The sequence below is a fragment of the Eurytemora carolleeae genome, unplaced genomic scaffold, assembly GCF_000591075.1.
Source record: "Eurytemora carolleeae unplaced genomic scaffold, Eaff_2.0 scaffold786, whole genome shotgun sequence".
NCBI lineage: Eukaryota > Metazoa > Arthropoda > Copepoda > Calanoida > Temoridae > Eurytemora > Eurytemora carolleeae.
The window spans coordinates 47,249-69,431 of record NW_019396672.1 but is presented as its reverse complement, the minus strand read 5'-3'; the positions used below and the strand labels follow the sequence as shown (position 1 = coordinate 69,431).

The 22,183-nt window shown below is 32.9% G+C and overlaps 1 protein-coding gene across 1 annotated transcript in view; it reads right to left on the bottom strand.

Moving 5' to 3' along the window:
* Window positions 1-20,841, bottom strand: part of LOC111707199 (nuclear pore complex protein Nup133) — a 32,044-nt gene extending 11,203 nt beyond the window's left edge. The window contains exons 1-27 of the mRNA XM_023480254.1: window positions 20,782-20,841; window positions 19,835-19,988; window positions 17,746-17,840; window positions 17,198-17,263; window positions 16,866-17,010; window positions 16,213-16,326; window positions 14,873-15,003; window positions 14,302-14,484; window positions 13,767-13,875; window positions 13,584-13,651; window positions 11,789-11,882; window positions 11,400-11,457; window positions 11,029-11,096; window positions 10,411-10,509; window positions 9,996-10,043; window positions 9,594-9,722; window positions 9,114-9,227; window positions 8,041-8,195; window positions 7,306-7,402; window positions 6,906-6,982; window positions 5,827-5,913; window positions 5,000-5,049; window positions 4,714-4,790; window positions 3,230-3,309; window positions 2,520-2,631; window positions 1,979-2,073; window positions 1,482-1,589 (exon numbers count right to left, since the gene is read on the bottom strand). Of these exons, the coding sequence (XP_023336022.1) occupies window positions 1,482-1,589; window positions 1,979-2,073; window positions 2,520-2,631; window positions 3,230-3,309; window positions 4,714-4,790; window positions 5,000-5,049; window positions 5,827-5,913; window positions 6,906-6,982; window positions 7,306-7,402; window positions 8,041-8,195; window positions 9,114-9,227; window positions 9,594-9,722; window positions 9,996-10,043; window positions 10,411-10,509; window positions 11,029-11,096; window positions 11,400-11,457; window positions 11,789-11,882; window positions 13,584-13,651; window positions 13,767-13,875; window positions 14,302-14,484; window positions 14,873-15,003; window positions 16,213-16,326; window positions 16,866-17,010; window positions 17,198-17,263; window positions 17,746-17,840; window positions 19,835-19,988; window positions 20,782-20,831 (2,663 nt within the window). The 5' untranslated portion in view covers window positions 20,832-20,841. The remainder of the gene's footprint in view (window positions 1-1,481; window positions 1,590-1,978; window positions 2,074-2,519; window positions 2,632-3,229; window positions 3,310-4,713; window positions 4,791-4,999; window positions 5,050-5,826; window positions 5,914-6,905; window positions 6,983-7,305; window positions 7,403-8,040; window positions 8,196-9,113; window positions 9,228-9,593; window positions 9,723-9,995; window positions 10,044-10,410; window positions 10,510-11,028; window positions 11,097-11,399; window positions 11,458-11,788; window positions 11,883-13,583; window positions 13,652-13,766; window positions 13,876-14,301; window positions 14,485-14,872; window positions 15,004-16,212; window positions 16,327-16,865; window positions 17,011-17,197; window positions 17,264-17,745; window positions 17,841-19,834; window positions 19,989-20,781) is intronic.
* Window positions 20,842-22,183: the final 1,342 nt, after the last annotated feature.

Below are 22,183 nucleotides of genomic sequence, written 5' to 3'. Positions count from 1 at the left end.
TAATGATAGACATAAACAAGATCGCAAAGGAGAAAGAGACATTTGAATTAGATGTCTGTTGGAATGCAAAATGTGTTAAATTGGCCATTGAGTTGATATAATTGTACAACAAGATAGGTCCTAAGCCTTCCTTCAGTTTGTTGAAAATGTCAACCAATATTTCCGTCTCTAAAACCAATAATTTAGCATTTGTTGTTGATGTCAGTTTGTGACATTGTCTAACAAATGTGCTCGTCAATGTATTGACAATCAAAGTTTGGATATTGAACTGGAGACTGTAGATAAAGTAACCAAATGAGAAAAAGATGCGAGTTTTTACACTTCCCTCTTTGATCCAAAATGACAAAAACATCACATTGATAATCCCTAACACAATTAGTTCAAAATATCGTTTTGGATTACTCATTTTTTCAGTAAGAAGATCTCTACACTTTTGAAAAAGATTTCCTAAACTGATTGGAATCAAAAACAACAGGAAAATGTCCTCAGCTTGAATGAATATCTGTAGTGCCAAAGCTGAGCCTTTAGCAAAGCTGTAGCTACCAAAATCCTGCTGAATAATCAGTAATATATCTTCGAAGAGAGTGTATGCCATGAGGGAACTGGGAATGATTGCATAAACAATAAGACAAAGAAGATTTCTAACAGATAGTAGTTTAAAGTTGTATCCACCATCATCACAGAAGCTGACAGGAATCAGTAAGATTTTTGTCAAAAACTTGATTATTTTTTCAACAATGGACACCATATTTGAATGTAAATTGGTAACTGAAATATGTGTATGAACCCAGCAAACAATAAGATCGTTATATTAAAGTACTTTTAAACAGAGAACTCCCTTGGAAAACAGTAAACTATTGATCAAGAGCATTATTGAGTTTGTAAATTGCAAAGCCTCATGAGTCCGAATTTAATGAATTTGAGCCTCGTCTTAAATCCGCCAAAAACCAGTTTCAATTGAGCGCCGACATAAATCTTGAGACATTGAATACAATTTAAAGTAAAAACCAACCATATTTAAGCCACGGCTCAAATTCTTTAAATTCGGCCTATGGTAAATTTTCTATTCAGTAGAAACAGGCTTGTTATGTTGAAAAATGCATTCATTAAAATTGTATGGAGGCAGTTAATAAAAATAAGAATAAGAAACAGTGTTAATTATATTAGTAATAATAATACAACTTTTTTGACATACCTTCTGAGTTTTTATGCAATTTGTAAAGAAGAAAATAATTTGTTCAGAATAGAAATTTTATCTTCTCTATTTAAAAACGTATGGGCTTACCCAAACATGTTTTTTACACCTCCACTGAACAAACTTCCCTTTAAGTTCCTTACTCTATTTACTTATTTGATGATTAGGTAATAAGTTTAACCTTCAAAGTCCCGTACTTTTGATATTTACCTATTACCTTCCGAATTCTTTACAAATTCCCACCATACTCCTTGGTGACATTTTTATTTATGATATTTGCATTTACCTTCCAAGTTCCTTGCTACTTCCAGTTGAAGCAAGTAGTCTGCTTTGCTTTCCTTCCTTCATATACCAGGAGAACACAAACTCGGAAAAGTTATGCTCTGAGTACTCACTGAGGATATCATTCAATCAATTTAATTTATCTTGACTAGCAAGCTTTTCAGAATAACAGTAAAGATTCAATGTTATGCATTTGACTTTTCCCCATATATGGGTTTTATCTTTATTTTGGGCAATATTGTGTTAAGACATTTAATCCCGTTTCCCAATAAATTAAGCATTCATATTTTCACAACATACGTAATTATGTTCCTCTTATAGCACATGAAAATTATCATAGTTTTGATAGCTTTAAACACTAAACAGTGAATTTTTAAAATTAGGAGGTCATCTTTAATATGAACCAGCATCAGTCCATTTTCTCTGATATCTAAAGGTAACAAATAAACAATCTCACAAATTCGCTGACACAGAAACTATAAAATTAGATTGAAGATGTTCCTAATATACTCATCTAGCTTATCCTTGTTCCCTGTCTCCTCACAGATTCTGACCAGTGCTGAGAACTCCAGGTACTTCTCTGCCAAGCTGGCCGCCTGTTCATTAAGAATTTTATATGTTATTACAATCAATGCATAGTAATCATTTAAATTTTGATGCAGATTCATATTTTGGTCTCTGTCTCTCACGAAAAAATCTATGAGAGATTTGCCAATTTTACTTCTTAAAACCTAAGGCTAAAGGTAAGTTAACTAGTTTTAAAATGTATTTGTCTAGTGCTAAAATAAAGTAAAAGTTAGTTAGCGAGGTGAAATCAAAGGTTGAGGTGTTGGACACTTCAAAGTTTACCCTTTCTTGAAAATTGATGCAAATATAAATAGAAAAATATCTTTCCCAATTTATTTCAATTCAAGAAGCTAAGGATTGTCCAGTGACTCCCTCACATTAAGTACCAAGACTAAGGGATTTAACCTTGATTTAGGCGTTGAGCCATTGGTCAGACTTGACCATAAAGAGCCATTATTTTGGTCAGTTCATATACCTGATCATATAGCTTGAGGTCAACTAATGGTTGAATCAGCTGCTCCCTCTCCCTGATATACTCAGCATTCAAGACCTGTCTCTGCTCTCCATCCACACTGTATACTTGACTCCTAAAGCAAGTATATGGAAGTTTCTCAATATTAGGGAATGTTGTAGATGGACATTAGACATTGATCATTGATGGACAATATATAATAACCTAAATGGACAATTAATAAATATGATATTTCATAAAGTGTTTCATAATAATCTAATAATTAGACAGCTGCTTGGCTGTTTCTATTATTCAATTGATTTATTATTATGTTAATAGTGAATCATTTGTCACCCCCTGTTCTTTTTGAGATGTTAACCTCAAAGGAGGGGCCTATTAGGACCACATACTCCATGGTGAAATTGACTATCACCCCATTACATCCGAGTCCAAGATGTTCCATTAAACTAACTTGGGAATCCAGTGTTTCCGGAGTTTCTCATAGTTACGCCTGCCGTTTACGCAGATTACCCACTCTTAAATTATTCCCAGAAACTAAATTTTTGAAATAAAAGTCAACCGAATTAACTCAGAATCTCAAGACCAAGCTAAGCTAATTCCCGTGGCTCTCCCAAATTCCCCAATAAAAAATGTGAGGCAAATTGGTCCACGGGTTCCTGAGCTATGATAGGATGAACAAAAAACAGACAAACAGAGATTTTATTTATAGATACCTGTATCCATCAAGGATGATATCTGCAAGATCAAGGATTTGTTGACCTATCCTAACACGTTCAGCTGCATCTTCAGCTGACTAATATTCAAACCTCTCATTAATGAAGGATTTTAGAATGTCTAAGAAACTTCATTTGGGAAGGAAAAGTTTAATTTTTATGGTTGATTTATAGGGATTCAAGTCTAATTCACAAATATGATAGAGATGTCATTATGTTAAAATTTCAGTTTCTGCAGAATTTTAAGGAAATTAACAGAACTCTTACCTAAATTAAAAAGAACAATAACTTCCTCATTGTTACTAAGATAATGGTAAAAATTAAAATCTTGAATTGTGGGTTCTCTGTAAAAATGCATGATTTGTGGACAAAGCTGCAAACACAAGGAAGGAAATTGGCAGGATTTTTCATCTTTCAAAATAACAAAACACCGAAATCCACCTCAGTGTTGCTTGTGCAACGTTATTCAAGATACTGGCGTGAATTGAACATGTAAATTATAACTCTTTAAATAAACGGTAACTTAAAGTAACATCAACATTCCACACTCTATTTCGGTTGTAAGTTAACTAGTTTCTAATAAGCTTTAAAGGGAGTGACCGGCTATGTAAGCTAGTTGAACTGAGTATGCAGTGTTGTGGAAAACTTCTTTCGGATTCATTTGAGACATATTAAACTTTGTAAAGATTTGTAAATCCTGAGTTTGAGCGCAAATTCGACGTTCATAACTCCTACTTTGGGGGGTGGAAATAGTTTTTTTTTAAAAATAATTATAGAGGTATCTAATTAGATGGTTAGAAACATATTTCTCGAAAGAAATTTGTCAATAAATCAATGCTAAAATCGATTATTTTGTTTTCATTATTATATTGAATTTCTTATTTTCTTTGAATTTATTCGTCGTCTTTTCAATAATATTTCAAGAAAATCTGCAGAAAACCTTTGTGAATAATGAGAAAATAGAAACTAATAATTGAACAAGATTACTAATTTTCGATGATAAGATTAATTTTTATTTTCTCAACATTTTACTCTACATGACGTCTGTACTCTGTAGTTTATTGTAGAATATTTTTACATTTTATGTCGTCGTTAATTAATAATTTTAAATAAACTAATTCTGAAAACCGGTCTCACTTCAAACATTCAAATTTTTAAGACTTCTAAAATCTTTACAAGATTCTTAGTTGTACATCCTACTTCAAAACTGCATGCTTGCCAAATTTTTCTTATTACAAAAAGCAATTTTTTTACTTGGACCAAAGTTTTTTACAAAATCCGTTTGAAAAATAGTTTTGGTTGATGAGAGGAAATTTTTTTTGTATTTTAATAAAAGCAAACTTGAAAAAACACATTTGCAATATGATAAATAGCACACTATCTTGTGGAGTACTTTTAGCGTCAACCCCCTAAACGATTAAAAACGGAGCTCAAAGCGATGCCCATCTCTAAGTATAAGCACTAAGCAGAGTATGAGAGGTTTCCTTATATCCATGACTGATTGATAGTTTGAGTAGAGCTGACAGTTGACTTCTTCTCTCAGCAGTCCAGGGATAGTATTCTAGTAAAAAAAAAAAATAATTATCTTTTTTACAACAAATTTAGAATTATTTAACTTCATATTAAAAAAATAGTATTAAGTAACAAGTAATTTTGAAGCAAGCATTTATAATTCTTATTATTTCTAATATTCCCCCCCCCCCCCCGACACACAAGAAAAGTAAAAAACCCAAGATTTAAAAGAAATGATTACTTTGTGTATTTGTTTACCTAATGAAGCAGCAAACCCTGTAGTAGTATACTCCCCCATACGTTTATTCCTGATCAATACAGCACGTTAATAAAACAACCAAGAAATAGAAGTATATACTTGGTATTGAAATAAAGAACTCTATAACAATGTTTTTAATCTTTATAACACAGGGTGTCCCAAAAACATGCGATATCAGTGATAATTATTTAACATAGTTTTATATTTTAAAGCAAAATAGAGATACACCTTGTGCTGTTCTTGGTTTCAGATCGATAATTCTTCTTTTTTTATAAAACTAGAAGATTTCCAACTGTATTATGTTAACCTATCCTTTTCTTAAATTTTGCAATATCTTAATCATAAAAAAGGAAAAACGATCATTACAACAATTTCGTTTATGTATCGTTTTTGCATCGTTTTTGGATCGTTTTTACATCGTTTTGGATCGTTTTTGGATCGTTTTTGGATAGTTTTTGGATCGCTTTTAGAGCGCTTTTGGATTGCTTTTGGATCGCTTTTGGATCATTTTTGGATCGTTTTTGCATCGAATTTTTGGATCTTTTTAGCATAGAATTTTTGGATCGTTTTTGCATCGAATTTTTGGATCGTTTTTGGATCGTTTTTGCATATATCTTCAGTCAGAGAGTGTAAGAAAAGCAAATGTTAATAAAAAACAAACAAAACAGTTGCTTTTGTTACACTATGCCAAATTTTGAACCTGAAAGAAAATATAAGCAAAAAAAAACCCAAAACACGAACCAACTGAAGGCCCATACACCTTATTTGATACAAAAAAAGAAACAGATTGACAAGCGGAATATATAGATTGTTTGTGCTTATATTCCTGCTGGACAGCACCGCCTTGAGCATGTTGATGACCAAGGTGTTGACGGAGACAATGCTCTTCAACAGCTCACTTGGACTCTCACATCTACCATACATTAGGTTTGGAAACTTATAAATCTTAAGTAAGAGGTTGTTCGCGTAATTTTAGTGATTGATTCACAGCAGTTGCTTTTAGACCTTGGCCACAGTACCTTCCTGGAATTGTTACATCTTCAATTTTTTTACCAAGCTTTTTTTCTATTGCACGGACTACTTTATAAATCATATTTAAGAGTTTGTTCGCGTAATTCCATCCAGCACCTTTAGACCTTGGCCACAGCAAATAGATTCTAGTACAATATATGGCAACGTAGAATTTGTACACTCTCAGTACAGCTGTATTCTTACGTCACAAGTGCCAACTCAGTTTTTAAGTAAGTAAACAAGTAAGTAAAATTATTAATAATAGTGATAATTTTAGAATAAATTGCTTATCTTACAGTAAAATAAGTTCAATTTTATGTGTTCTTTATTTCTGTTTTTACACTTTTTTATATTATCTTGGAAAATATGTCAACTATTGTGAGAAATTTTTTTAACCTTGTTATATTTGACATTTGTGACGTCGTGTATAATTGATCCATTTCTCTGTTGCCACCTATTGTACTTGATAATCTATTTGGGCCACAGTATCTTCCTGGAATTGTTATATCTTCAAATTTTATAAATCTTATTCAAGATATTGTGGGGTTATTTTAAATAAGATTTTAATTAAAGAGTGTCAAAAAAAATATTCACAGTAGTTGATTTCAACCATTCTTCTAACATATTAAATGATTTTAATCCTAAATTTTAGTCGTTCCTCTATTCATTAAATGGTATGTCCGGTTCACAATGGTACCCTTGAAGGGGTTTCTTGTCGAGGATGAATGATATTTTTGTGTCTTCTAAAACTGATGGTTCTCTCAAAAAGTGCCCTACGGATTTATCAAATATTGAAGGAAACTCAACACGTGTTAAGGAAATTATTTTGAACTGGACATTTTATTAGAGAGCCGCCACATTACATTACGTCCTTTTAAGTAAGTTTCCAGTTCCCTGATTGAGTGTTGAATATTGTTTACAAAACTATCCAGGATATCATCAATTCTAGAGATCTCACGGTAGAAATGATCCTGAACAGTGTACAATAAGAGGGGTCAACAAGCAGTACATTTAAGGTCAAACAGTGCATTTCAGGTCAAATAGTACATTTCAGGTCAAACAGTACATTTGAGGTCAGGGGTCAGATTAAAGGTCAATGCTTAGCAGTTAGAGAGTATAGATTAGATCTATATAAAAAGTTCAAAGGGTCAAGTAGAGTCGAAATTATGCTAGATGTCACAGGGTGAAGATTAGAGGTGTATATAAGGTCAAAGGGTCAAGTAGAGGTCAGAGGAAAAAGATCAGAGGTGTATTAAAGTTCAGAGGGTCAAGTGGAGTCAGATCTTGTAACTACCTGAGAAGTAAGACTCCCACTAGCGGTAATATTTCTATCATCTAAACTACTCTTCATACAAACATCCATCATCTTGATATGATCCATGTGTATACTCCTTGACAAACAAATACACAATTAGTTTACAATATAGTAGACTAAGATTCTTCCGGAACCAACTTGGATCAGGCGACAAAGTTAAAAAATATTTCTTTTTTATCTGCAAAAGAACTCAAGATTTGCCACAAACTCACATTTTCTCATTCCTAGAGCTAGGCAACCTTTGACAATTCAGACTTAGATTATGTGATCTAACAGAACTCATAGTTTGGGGGAGTGGCGAGGAACTCAACCCTGGAGCTCAACGTAACACAGCCTACCGGACATGATAAAATGGCTGTAAGGTGAATGATAATGATAATAATAATAATAATAACAAAAAGGTTGCATATGTATAGGGAGTAGAAAATCAGAGTTTGTGGCAAAGACTCTTTCCTTTGATTTGATTTGATTTTAAGGGGGGAATTCCAAGGAAAATACGTCAAATCGGATCAAAACGTACACAGCCAAATTAAAGCTAAGAGTAGTCCTGAATTAGCCCTAATTCCTAAATCAAGTCATATCAAAATTAAGCTTGATTAATTCAAGTTTGATATGCCAAGATAAAAGTTAATTAAATCAAATACCCCCCACCCAAAAAAAAAAAAAAAATTATATTTGTATTCAAAAATATATACCCCTTTTATTATACACTACCTAAGAGTTACAGCGGCAATATTCTTCTCATTATGCTCGCTAAGACTGAGCGCAGTTGGCATGGGTTTGCCCCGTACCGTTACAGCTGACAGCCGATTCCATAGTCCTACACTCTTCAAGAAGGAGATGTAAAGATCATGGCAGGCCAATTTATCCTGGAAAAAAAACACAATATAATTTTGGCAAATAATTTAGAATTACAAGGTTTCTATTTTACATTAGATTTCCTTTGGAGCTTAAAACATTTTTCCAGCGGCGCAGTGGATCCAAGTAGCTGAACTACCTTCGGCCGGTTCAAATCCCAAGTCATAGAATCATCATCATCATGAATCTTTAAACTTTGAATTAGTGATTCAATATTTGAACCGGCGGAAAGGTAGTTCAGCAACCTAGCTCAAATTCATCTAATTCCGTTCTAGAACTTATTTCTTATGCAGTTATCCGGTTATACAAACTAGAGTTAAAACATCAGCTAACAAAGCATGAATACAATTATTTAATCCTTAACCTTCGCCAAAAAACATTCAGTGGGACCCATAAAACTGTGGAATAGGAAGATGACAATCAAATCAAATCAAATCAAATCATAAGTTGCAGGGATGGCCTAGGACTCCAGTAATGGATTGGAGTTTCAAGTCTGGCCTTCCGGATGTAAGGTTAATGTACTCTTTTTTTTACTTTGTAATTGCGAAGCGCCCAGCCACACGACCAAATTTGAGCCATGCTCCGCTTTCGAATACCTAACATCCAAGGATTGACTACATTTCATATAATAAAGCAATCTAATGTTTGTGATTATGTATTTTATTTATTTTATTATGACTGTCTCTTCACACAATGTTCACCAGCTTTCCACTCTTCTCACCGATCCTTCTTATAACTTAAAGGTAATTTTAGGATTGATCGGTTAGCCTGCCAAGTAATATGTGCTGTGCACGAAGGGAGATATCTAACATCAAAACTTTAGTCTAACAGTCGTCTTCCTCTACACAGTTTTAGGGGAATCACTTTACTTAAAGTTTTAAGGTCCAAACTTAAAAATTTAAGATGCAATTTAAATCCAGAAATTGGACCTCGAGTTGTTGAAGAACGAGAAGGGACATAGAGGCTCCTGTTCTGGAGGCCTGGGAGGCCGGGACAGATTCCATCCAACGAGGATCAGAGGCTGGGAAATCATCAATCAGGTCCTAAGTAAGAAGCTAACAATAAATCAATCAATCAATAAATCAATCAATCAATCTCAATCAATCAATCAATCAAACAACCAACAAACCAACCAAGAAATCGATAAATCAAACAACCAAGCAAGCAATCAATAAATCAAACTACCAACTAAGCAATCAATAAATCAAACTACCAACCAAGCAAGCAAGCAATCAATAATTCAAACTACCAACGAATCAATCAATAAACCAAAAATACCAAGCAATCAATAAATCAAACTAGCAACCAAACAATCAGTCCAGTATGTTATTTAATTCAATAGTTGTTATAATGCAAAAGTTATTTAATGAATAACTAGAAAATGGGCGTGGGTTTCCTGCCCCACCTACCTTTGAAAGAGAAAGAACCAGTCGATCTAGGGCGGAGTCAAGCTGCTCCACATGTTCCTCTGGGAACAGTTCCTGAATAATTGCCTCCGCCTGGCCCTTGGAACGTTTACAGAATAATAGGAACGCAGCCTAGAAAAGTTAAGAATTAAAAATCTTTAAATTCTATTTACTCACTACTATGAATGGGAAAATGGCACATAATTAGCAAAGAATTAATAAAATCCTGGAAATTTTTAACTGAGACTTATTCAGGGATTCTTAGAATAAAGTTTTTTTTTGGTAGATATTTTTCCATTGAGACCCAATTCCGGATCCAGGTAAACACTATACAAAAAAGTAAGGGATTAAGTGGATTCAATTTATGGATTAAAGGGATCTTTTTGATGAATGATTATTGATTACCTTCAGCTGATCAGTTTTAGACTCAGACATGGTTAGGGTCTCCAGGCCCTTAACATTAACAACTTGAGAATAAAAAAATGATGATGAAAATGTAAATTTAATAGATTTTTTTCGTTTTTACAGTAAATCTTATAAAGGCTTAATCCGTTTCGAATGTTCTAAGGCTTAAAAAACAAATGTTCATAAATCTAAATAAACCCCTTCAACAAAAAAGTAACATGGTATCAAGTTGTTAGAATAAAGAATTTCTAGCTTATCGCAATAACCACTCAAAACAACGAACCCTGGTTAGGCGGGTCCAAACTGCATAGTAAATTGTGATTGTTTATTTGTTATATCTCATGCTTTGTAGTTGAATAAAACTATGAATGAATTAAATATTCTGACCTCAGACTAAATAAAAATAAATCCCTACCTGAGCAGATACCGAAATGTTTAACGAATCTGAGAGTTTTGATGAGGATTTATCAAGAAGGTTATCTGTTAGGTTTAAACTCTCATTTCTCATCCCACCCTGGAACAAAATTTATCTCTAATATATTTTTTTTTCAAATTGATAATTCGGTGTATTGGTTTCAATCTTTTACGGATTAATTCCGTGACGAAAATGTTGTAAAGAACCTTTCCGGAAGTTGCTAAGAATGCAAAACCATTTTAAACTTTGGCAAATTTTGGACAGAACCTTCTAGAACCAAACTCTGAATCACTCCACTCTATAAAAAAGCAGATTTACTTAAAAAATAACCCTTTCTCCCCTTTTTTAAAAATCATTTTTCCCGAGATTTTATTTCTAATTTTTATGATGGTTTAATTCGTTAAATCGCAAAAAAAATTACCCCGAGCATCAAAATCATTCTTCCGAGTGCCGAGGGGGGGAATTGAATCCGTCCCACGTTATCTTAACCATTAATCAGTCCCGCTTTATCTAAACCCTGAATCTGTCCCACTTTCTGTAAAGCCTGACTCCATTCCACTGTACCTGCACCCTGAATCCGTCCTGCTTTATCTGAACTTTGAATCAGTTCAACTATACCTGAGTAGGAGTTATACTGAGAACTCCGTAGGGTATTGTGAACAGAAGAGGAAACTCGCCGTTATCTCCTAGAAACACCAATATAAGTTCTATTTAATCTTTCAAATGTCAAAAATATTGATTGCGACTTATATTTAAACAGTGCAATAAAGAATTCACAGCGGTTAGGTAATTGAGATTAAAAAATTTAATTAATTCAACGCTTGATTGATTGAATGATAAAAAATTTCTCTAATTGTGTGATAGACTGATCGATTTATTGGCAATTGACTGATTAATTTACTAATCGATTCAATTTCTGAATAATTGACTGATTGATTTACTAGCTGATTGATTGATTGATTTATTATCGAATGATCGATTGAACTCGCCTGTACCGAGAACAGAGTCTCCAGAGGACAGAGAAATCTTTGGTAGCTGTTCTCCACTCTGAGATTTCATTCATTAAATTAAGTCAAAAAGTTCAATATTTCATTGAGCTATTAAATAAAAATAAAACATCATCAAAAAATGAAGGAATGAATTAAAAGATGAATAATATGATGAAAGGAACGATAAATGAAGGGATGATCGAATGAAAGGATGAATAGGTAAATGAATGAATGAATGAATAAGAAGAATGAATGAAAGGAAGGATGAAAATAAAGATGAATGAATGAATGATATGACTACTAAGAAGGATGAACAGATGAAAGGATGAATGAACAGAACGATGAATGAATTAAAGGAAGAATGAAAGGATGAAAGGATGAATGTATCCCTGAATATTGACTGGTAGAATGATCTGACCGCTAAGAAGAAAGCATATTCCACCAACACACATCATCTCCATCCCAGCAGGATCCTCACCCTCACTAAACAGCATTAAGTACAGTGATCACCAGAAAATAATGGAATAGGAAGACGACTTTATAAGTATACTTTATCTTTATGACATACAGTGCTAACCAGAAAACTGAGGAGTAGGAAGACGACATAACAGCAATACTTAAATGTATTTTATGTTGTCACTAGTTTTACTAGACACTTACCAAGTCACTAATTTAGTGAAACAGAGCTAAAAACTTTAGAATGGTGGATATCGAGGTTAATGTATGATCCTTTCTTTTTCTTAATCTCGAGACTAACCTAATTTTGTACTTGTATCCTGAAAAGTGTATAAAATTCAACTAATCAAAGTCGCGTATATGAAGCCGATAAATTTGAAATTTTGCGCGCCATTTAAGATTATATACAGAAATGGGAGGAACCCTCTAATTTTAAACAACCGGTTTTTGATTTTTCTCTACTATATCCAAGAAAGAACGGTTTAAGAAGAAAATCAAAAGTGTGTCCATTGGATACTCAGATTAAGTAATCGGGATTAAGGATATCTCATTCTAAAGTTTTCAGCTCAGTTCTGTTCACAGTGACAACTTTGCACTGAACAATTGCTGTGTGTCATGCTCGTTGGACTTTTTAAAGTTTAAACATGATGCAAAAAGTCGTCTTCTTTGTTCAGAGTTTTCTGGTTATCACTGTATATTTAAAAAAATGTTGAAAATAACAAACCCCCCCTAATAAAAAAAAAGGGAGAAGGTATGTCAGTTTAACCCAACAAAAATAGATTGCAAAAATCGTTTTATCATTAATGAAATTTATATTTTATAAAATTGCACTTTTCAGTCCAATTTTGATTTACTGGACACTTGAATTATTTTATTATTATTAGGATTGTAAGTTTGCTAACCAACCATATCGCACTAAAAAGATCTAATATGATGTCTCTTTTTAAGTAAAAACCCGTTTAATATAGTTTTTAAAAAATACGTTTCTAATCTTTGACTAACCTAAAAAATTGGAAAAACATGAGTTATTTTCCCCGAACACATTTAGTCTTGTATACAATTTTGATGGAATTTATCACGCCTAATATTTCCCATTTTAGAGTAATTAAGTGACTTTATCGCCCTACAACATGGCGAAAAAGTAACTTGTTCACCCTGCTATTAAAATGACCAATTTCATACCTAATTAGTCTCATTGTAGGGTGAGAAAGTTACTTTATCACCCTACAACAGGGTGATTAAGTAACTTTATCGACCTGCTTTTAAATAATTTGAGTAAAACTGAATAAACCTATATATGTTATTGAAATGGGTATCATGCAAGCGAAATAGTTTTTGATGTGATTTTAAATTTTTCTAGTTTGTTTTCGATCAAAATAGAAGTATTTTCACACTTCACTACGTTCGGTAATAAGACCCATTACAATGACATAAATAGATATTAGAAACAGATTCAAGCATTTAATAACATTTTCTTAGTTCTTGGAAAACTAATTTTTAAGGGAGTTGCTGGCTAAATTCAGCCTTTTATCAGGTTTGGTTTGTATGCTCTTTTTTGGAAGGAGGGAGGTAGGGGATGGTCAACAAGGATGAGAATAATTAAAAAGATAATAAAGCTTGTAATTTAAAGTCCAAATATCACTTTTGGTTCAGACCATTCTTAAAAAATGTAAATATGAAGAAAATTTTTACAATTCAACTTGTGTTAAAAAATAAAAAAAAACTTACGCAATAAAGTTAGTGTGGGGTAGGAGCACACAGCCTTCAGCGCGCATTGGAGGCGCGTCAGTAATTATCTTTTAGATTTATAGGAATGAACATAATTATTATTAATTTATCTATAAACTTATTCAATTAGTTGTCTAATTATTTGTCTAATTATTTGTTTCGTTTTGTTCATTCATTATTTCCCTTGATTGTAAGTAGAGAATAGTAAACCCTGAATGATGCGCCCTGGGACACATTTTCATTACTGTTAACTCCAGCTACCAGGATAACTAGGTTCTCCTCACCAACAATACTACAGCCAACATAACCTTCAGGCTTAGTATTAGTATTATTATTATAGTTGGTGGAATATATATTTCGACATTTATTACTATTATTATTATCATTATCATTATTATCATCATAATTACCATCATTATCATCATCATTATTTCATTATTATTATTATCATTTTTATAATCATTATCATCATTATTATCATTATTATTATAATTATCATTATCATTATCATTATCATTATCATTATTACCATCATTATCATCATCATTTTTATCATTTTTATAATCATTATCATCATCATTATTTTCACATAATTAGTAACATCATTATCATCATTATTATCATTGTTAATTTTATCTACTAGCTAGAGAACCCAGCTTTAAAAATTCAACTTTGACAATATTGAAATTGAAGACTAGAATTAACAAGGTTTGTATTCCTGATATCTAGAGTCCAGACCTTGAGCCAGGACGGTTTTCCTTCCGCTCCATCCTTCTCCAGCTGCCTCCACATACTCTCCCTGGCTATATCTGTCATATCAGCATCATAAATCTGTTTGTATGTTTCACCATCCTCTACCATCCACTTCTGCAGTCCTGAGGCTGTCAGCACAATCACAACCCTACAATCAATCAAATCAATCAAATCAATCAAATCAATCAAATCAATCAAATCAATCAAATTAATCAAATCAATCAAATCAATCAAATCAATCAAATCAATTAAGCCAATCAATCAATCAATCAATTTACCAACCAACGGACCAACCAACAAACCAACCCACCAACCAACGGACCAACCAACAAACAAACCAAACAATGAATAGACCAATGTTATCCAATGTTATCAGTTAACCCCTGAAATATTCCATATTCTATAATATATTTTATAATGCCTCAAAAACAATTTATTTCCCTCGAAACAAAACAAAAAGACATCATTATGGAAATAAATGACTTGGAAGATTTTTATGTAAAAAAATGACTCACAGTTCGAAGACGAGTCCTTACCTAGTGTCTGTATCTCTACCTACAGTTCCCACCACCTTGATAAGCCTGGCTTCTCCTTGAACCCCGCCCATACTGCCCCATAGGAGGGACGAGACACGCCTACTAAACCCACCCAACAGATTTGACGAGGTCTAAATAAAAGAAAAATTATTTTGGAAACTATGTTGTTCAAGGTTTTATGATATTTCTTCTTGATTGCTTCTTATTCAAAGCAAGAATCAGTATTAAACTGTGTGTGTGTACTGTGTACAATAATATAAATTGTACACAGTACAATGTACATTAACATATCATAAATCAACAGTAACTAAGGTTGTTTATGTTTGATATATCCCATCCTTAGTATTCAATAAACCCCAACATAATGTAAACAAACGTACAGATGTATTTTGACATATATATGGCTGTACAACTGTAAAGCACATTTAACTGTAAAATAAACTAACTGTAGAAATGTACATTAGACAATGTACAATATATCTTACTATAAAATCTAAAGCACACGTACTTCTATTCTGGCCTACATAACATGCTTGTACAACTGTATTGTATTTTAAATGTTTACAAGAGACCCCTTGTCCAGCATGATGAATGGGTACTACTGTACTGCAAATATATCTGTAAATGTTTACAAGATACCCATTGTCCAGCGTGATGAATGAGTACAACTGTACTGCAAATATACCTGTAAATGTTAACAAGAAACTCCTTCTCCAGCATGATGAATGTGTACAACTGTACTGCAAATGTTCAGAAGAGACCCCTCGTCCAGCATAATGAATGAGTACAACTGTACTGCAAATCTACCTGTAAATGTTTACAAGAGACCCCTTGTCCAGCGAGTCCAGCATGATGAATGAGTACAAGGGTAGAGGTTGTGGTAGTACACCTGTACTGCAAATCTACCTGTAAATGTTCACAAGAAACTCCTTATCCAGCATGATGAATGGGTACTACTGTACTGCAAATCTATCTGTAAATGTTTACAAGAAACTCCTTCTCGAGCATGATGAATGGGTACTACTGTACTGCAAATCAACCTTTAAATGTTTACAAGAGACCCCTTGTCCAGCATGATTAATAAGTACAACTGTACTGCAAATCTATCTGTAAATGTTTACAAGAAACCCCTTGTCCGGCATGAAATCTATCTGTAAATGTTTACAAGAAACCCCTTGTCCGGCATGAAGAATGAGTACAACTGTACTGCAAATCTATCTGTAAATGTTTACAAGAAACTCCTTCTCCAGCATGATGAATGTGAACAACTGTACCGAAAATGTTCACAAGAGACCCCTTGTCCAGCATGATGAATGAGTACAACTGTACTGCAAATCTACCTGTAAATGTTTACAAGAGACCCCTTGTCCAGCATGATGAATGAGTACAAGGGTAGAGGTTGTGGTGGCTAAAATACATCCAGCAGGAAGAATTGAGGTCAGCGAAAAACATTCCTAAATAATATTATTATATTTGTAACAAATAGATAGATAGATAGATAGATAGATAGATACTAGATAGAAAGATAGATATATAGATAGATCGATAGATAGATAAATAGATCGGTAGATAGATAGAAAAATAGATAGATATAGATAGAAAGAGCCTCACTTACGTTCTCCGTTGAAGAATTTGACCATTAGTATAAGAAAAAACCTGCCTGTCAGGAACTTCGTACAAATTGTCAATAAGTACAAATAATCAAAAGCGCCATCTATCGTTTAATGTTTTAAATTGACTTGATATCATAAATGGCGAAATTCCTTCGAGGTCTTTTAGCTTGTACTATGTATTAGCCTAGTAAACCATAATTTTAAATTGTCTGATATAAAAATAATAATAATCCCAGTTATCCTCAATCTTTGGAGATCAGACGACTTAAGCTCCTCCCTAATGAATTTGGTTTGGTGCAAGATTACATTTTATTTTAACCGTGATGAGTTGTGAAAAACTTGATTATATAAAAAAATTTTAAAAACTTCTTATTGTTAACCTGTCCCCCCAGCTCTGTTGATGTTTCCGTACTGCTCCCTTCATGTACAATACTAGGCCAGTACCGTACAACACCCTCAGGGGATACAGCAAGACAGCATGGCGTCTGTCCAGGGGTCAAACTGTACACAGCGCAGAGACCAGATCTGTAGAAAAACAACGAGATTTTTATTTTTAAGATTCTTTGATAGACGAAGAAAAATCAAAGTCTTAAATTATCTTAAAAACCTATTAGATCTTATTCTAAAAAATTGTTTTAAAATGTTTGTTTGAGAATATATATACCCCTGAAAATATATACCCCTGAAAATATATACCCCTGAAAATATATACCTGTGTGTTAGATCAGATGGTGGAAGGGATAATTCTCTGCACTGAGCTCGACCCCCACCAGAATACCTAGTAAAGAAAATCTATGATCTATTCTGCCCCTAATATCAATCAATCAACATTTGGGATTTATCAGATGGAATTATATGGACCCCTGAGTAAAGAAAATCTATAATCTATATTTACATAAACATATTTGGATGATCTGATTTATGTCTATTTTTTTGTTTATGTGAATCTATTAAATGTCATACAAACAAACAAACAAACAAACAAACAATCGACCATCATTCCGTAGAAGAAAGTGCTGAGACTTTGTCAAAAATAGCCATGACATCCAGCTCTTAATGTACCAATTTGCATCATATTTTCATGAAAGGGGTCCTTCAGGGTTCTATTGTAGAATCAAAAGTGGCATCTTTATCTACTTGAAAGAAAATGTTGGAAACCAATCGTATTTTTGACATAGATTTTCCACAGAGTGACATTTGTTAAATGTGATTATGATTAAAATTACAGAATTTTGCGAACAAAATCTTCCTTGAACTGACCTCCAGACAACTAGTCGTCTTCCGCTGACCAACCAGGCCCAACCATTCTCACCCAGACTGACCGTAACTTCACCAGCACTTGCTAAGGTCAAAACCTAGAAAAATTGATTTTTATCATAGATTACTTTGTCCTTTTCTCCTACAGCATTACTGTACTGCACTGTACTGTACTGTACTGTACTGTACTGTACTGTACTGTACTGTACTGTACTGTAATGTAGATTACATTGTCCTTTCCCTACTACAACATTACTGTTTACAAACAAAGAACTAAACACGTGCCTTAAACTCTTTTTCTAACCCCCATATCTTTGCAACCTGAATACATCCTGGATTACATTGATACAAAGTTAAGTCCTCTATATATACTAAAAATAGACGTTTACAAACAATGAACTTAACATTTGCCCAATACTCAAATTTGCTAATCCTTTTATCTTTACAGCAGGACGGTTTTAATCAAAGAGAATAGAATATATATTAGAGTGGAATTTAGACAATCCCTCGGTATGAATTGTGTCAGTCCCTTTCAGCCTGAAAGGAAGTTCAAAGTGTACAAATCATGTAAATGTTCACAAATTATATGCAGTAGAGTACATTAATACATATAATTTAAAGCTGTTAAATAAACTTTATAAATTAGGTGAATAAAAAGCATCATTTGATTTATAGTAACGTAACGTAAAATCATCGTTTGTAAAGTGAAAGGCATAGAGTCTATGAGAAATGATCATTGGTCAATTATGAAACCAGGCTATTTCATAACTTGGGTTTCTTTTAACATTAATTTTAGAATTTTTATAAAATGATTTTCCAGGGCCCAAAAGGTTTTATAGCACAAATATGTGAAATACACCTGCAGTATGGAAACAGTACAACAAAATGGCCGTTTTACACTTTTTTCTAGTAAATTCCACTCTTATATGTATTCTATTCTCTTTGGTTTTCATCTTTAATATTACAAACTTCTGACTGTTAGAAAAGTCATAATTCTTAGTTTAAAATATCAAAGGTTTTTGACATCAGGATTCTAAGATATACGGACTAAACAATTTTGTTACCTTTCATTCAACTAAGTGATTTTTTTCAGGTTGGGTCTTTAGATTAGAGATGGGCGCATTCAGAAATATGTTTGTTCAGTAATAAAACGAGCTTTTTTTAAAGTTTGTTGTTACAAACGATTTGGAAATTGTTTAAGAACGATGAAGATTGTTTGAACAATTTTAAATCGTTCGTTTTCTTTCGTTTGTTTAAATTTTTTTTATTTCTGTGAACGATCCAAGTCCTTTCTCCATCGTTCGTTTGCTTCTGAATGACTCCATCGTGTAAGAACATTTTCGTTTATTCTCAAAAAATTTGTTCGTTCACAAATATGATGCCCATCTCTACCTTTGCTAAAAGGAATGGGAGCGTAGAAAGAAAAGACCAAGAAAAAAATAATTTACTTTTTGTTCAATTCTTTACAATGTACCTGTTCAAACAGACCTAAAAATGTATTGATCTAGCTTACAATCGGCTAAGCTTGTAAACAAACAGTGTTCGCTACTTTACAGAAACATTGCATAGAAGTAAAAGTAAAGCAGAACTTTCGCTATTCAAGGGACTGTTAGCGTAATTCTAAGTGACCCTCCAAGCAAAGATGGCAATTCTTGATTCTCCACGGTACCCTTAAAAGCTTGATTAAGTATGAATTAGATATCAATGTTTTTAAGTTGGAAAACTGATTATTTTTAGTTTTGATTTCTCTCCAAAAGTGACTTGTGCATTTCTACGGCAAATTATTAAACACCATTAAACCTAGAAATCCGACATTATCTTCCACATTATTGATCAGATTAAAGTTTCGAGGGTAGCGTTGTAAATCCGGTATTGCATCTTTGCATAAAGTGTCACTTAAAACTACGCTTATACACTATATAGTCCCTTTAATGGCCAATACTCTCTAAAAAATTAAAGGGGTTTAGGGTGAACAATCATAAAATCAAGTTTCTGCTTTTATTGGTAATGTTTCTGTAAAGTAGCTAACACGGTTAGTTTACAATCTTAGCCGATAGCCAACTAGCTCAATACATGTCTAGGTCAATTCTACCTCAATAACCAGAACTGGAAGTGAACTCCCGAAGGACGCTAGAATGTGTACTCCTGTATCCTCTATGACATTAGTCCTTGCTAACGGAGTACTTCCTTTGGCTCTTGTAGAGAGAAGGGGAGTCCGACGTGAACCTGAGAGTGGTGTATTCGACCTGAAGAAAATATAATGTTTTTATTTTACTTTTTGAATTGTAAATAATGATAATGATAAAAACAAGGACAAACACCAAAACAATAATAAAAATAACAAGAATAACATAAATAAAAATAAATAAATAAATGATTATAAAAATTATAAAAATAATAGTATTACTAACAATAGGATAAGAATAACAATAACAACCTCAATAACAAATCAAATCAAATCATGCTTAGGGACGCCCTACACCCACAACCCAAAATTGAAGTGACTATTCTAAATCAAGTGAGGTCTTAGGATTTTTTATTTTTGCAAATTTCCATCATAATCACACTCATACTCATACTCCTAGTCCTAGTCCTAGTCCTAGTCCTAGTCCTAGTCCTAGTCCTAGTCCTAGTCCTAGTCCTAGTCCTAATCCTAATCCTAATCCTAATCCTAATCCTAATCCTAATCCTAATAATTTGTTGTCTCAATGGACTTTGAAAGTAATTTATGAAGAACCTCTATTAAAAAAAGGAGATCACATTCGCAAAAGTAACCTTCTATCTGAGTAATAATGATAAAGATAAATCTGTATTCTATCTTATTATTGAGTAAAATTCTTGCAACTTTCTATATTGTCCTAACAGCATAAAATCATGTTTTCAATAAAAATAAGACAAAGGTTTAAAGGGTATCATTGTGAATCGGCTTAAAATCACCTCTTCGACCCCTTCAAACATTATGGCCCTTTGAGTGATCACGGGGTAATGCCCACTACCCCCCCCCCTTGATTGGATATTTAAATATTTAAATATTCAAACCTTGATCCTCCTCTTCGACCTGAGAGAAGGTTTGCTTTAGGTGTGAACATTTTATCTGAAAATTTAACATATAAATTCTTAATAAAACTAAAAGTCTAAACGTGCCTGGTTAAAAGGGGTTAATAAGTACATGTGTACTGTACCGTGTATATTGTGTAATGTATAGTGTTGTTTGTCGTTATGGATCCTTTTTCAGAAAGCTTTAATAAAATTTAAAATATTTGAAACTTCTCATAAGTTAAGGTTTGCTTTTATTACATTTAGCTATATTTTTATCCTAATAAAAAAAAGAAAAAAGATCCATTAACGATCGGTATAACACTTTCGTTTTGAACTGTTTTTTTTGCCTATATTTTCTATTAGGGTTAAAGTTTGACATAATGCAAGAAAAAAATTTTTCTAGAAATTTTAATTTTAAAAACCAATTGATTTTCTTGCAATATGCCAAATTTGGACCTTGAGAGCAAATATAGACAAAAAACAACAAAATTAAAATCACTTTGTGTGTGAATAAATTGAATTCCCACACCCATTGCCAATGTAATATAAGAAAACTGTGGAGTACAAAGAGTGCCGTAAACGATTTGAACGCTAAGTATAAAACATAATATCCAAGTTCTAAATTCATTTCATTTCTAGTTTTTGCTCCAAATTTCATGATATGTAGAATTTATAAAAAAAGTGCAAAAGTTAACACTCTATAGAAAAAAGCTTACTCATGATACATTGAAAATAACTTATCTGCGTCCGTCCCACCCCTTATAATCGTTATTCATTAAAAGACAAGCGAAAGTGTGATATCAAAATTGGTATTTCTATATATATATATAAAGTTGTAATTTTTGTTTGTCCGATTATAACTCAGGAACCCCTGGACCGATTTGCCCCAGGTTTTGATTGGGGAACTCGGAAGACCCACGGAAATATTCTTAGCTTGGTTTTGAGGTTCTAAGTTAAGTAGGTCGACTTAAATAGCGAAAATTTATTTTCCCGGTAAAATTGTTCAAGTGCGGGTAAACAGATGAATAACTTTTAGAACCTGAGCTGGGAACTTTAGAATGGATAGCCTTTAATCCCGACTGCTTAATCTGAATATCCACTGTGGAAACTTTTAATTTTAGTCCTTAATCCACTCTTTTTCTCTTTCTTTGGATATTCGTACATTGTTTTCTCCAATGAGAGTGCAGGAATAAAGTTCGTAAATTGTATTGACCAATGACAGTCTTGAAAATAAATTCTATCCAATGCAAGACCTCCGCAATTTCTGATAAATAAAGAATTTGTCGTTGGCCATTTTGTAAATTAATCGCTGAAGAAAAATATGTAGTTATACGGTTCAGATTTGTTTAAAATCTATTTTAACCTATGTATTGATAAATAAATGTGTGAGAAATTAAGTGAA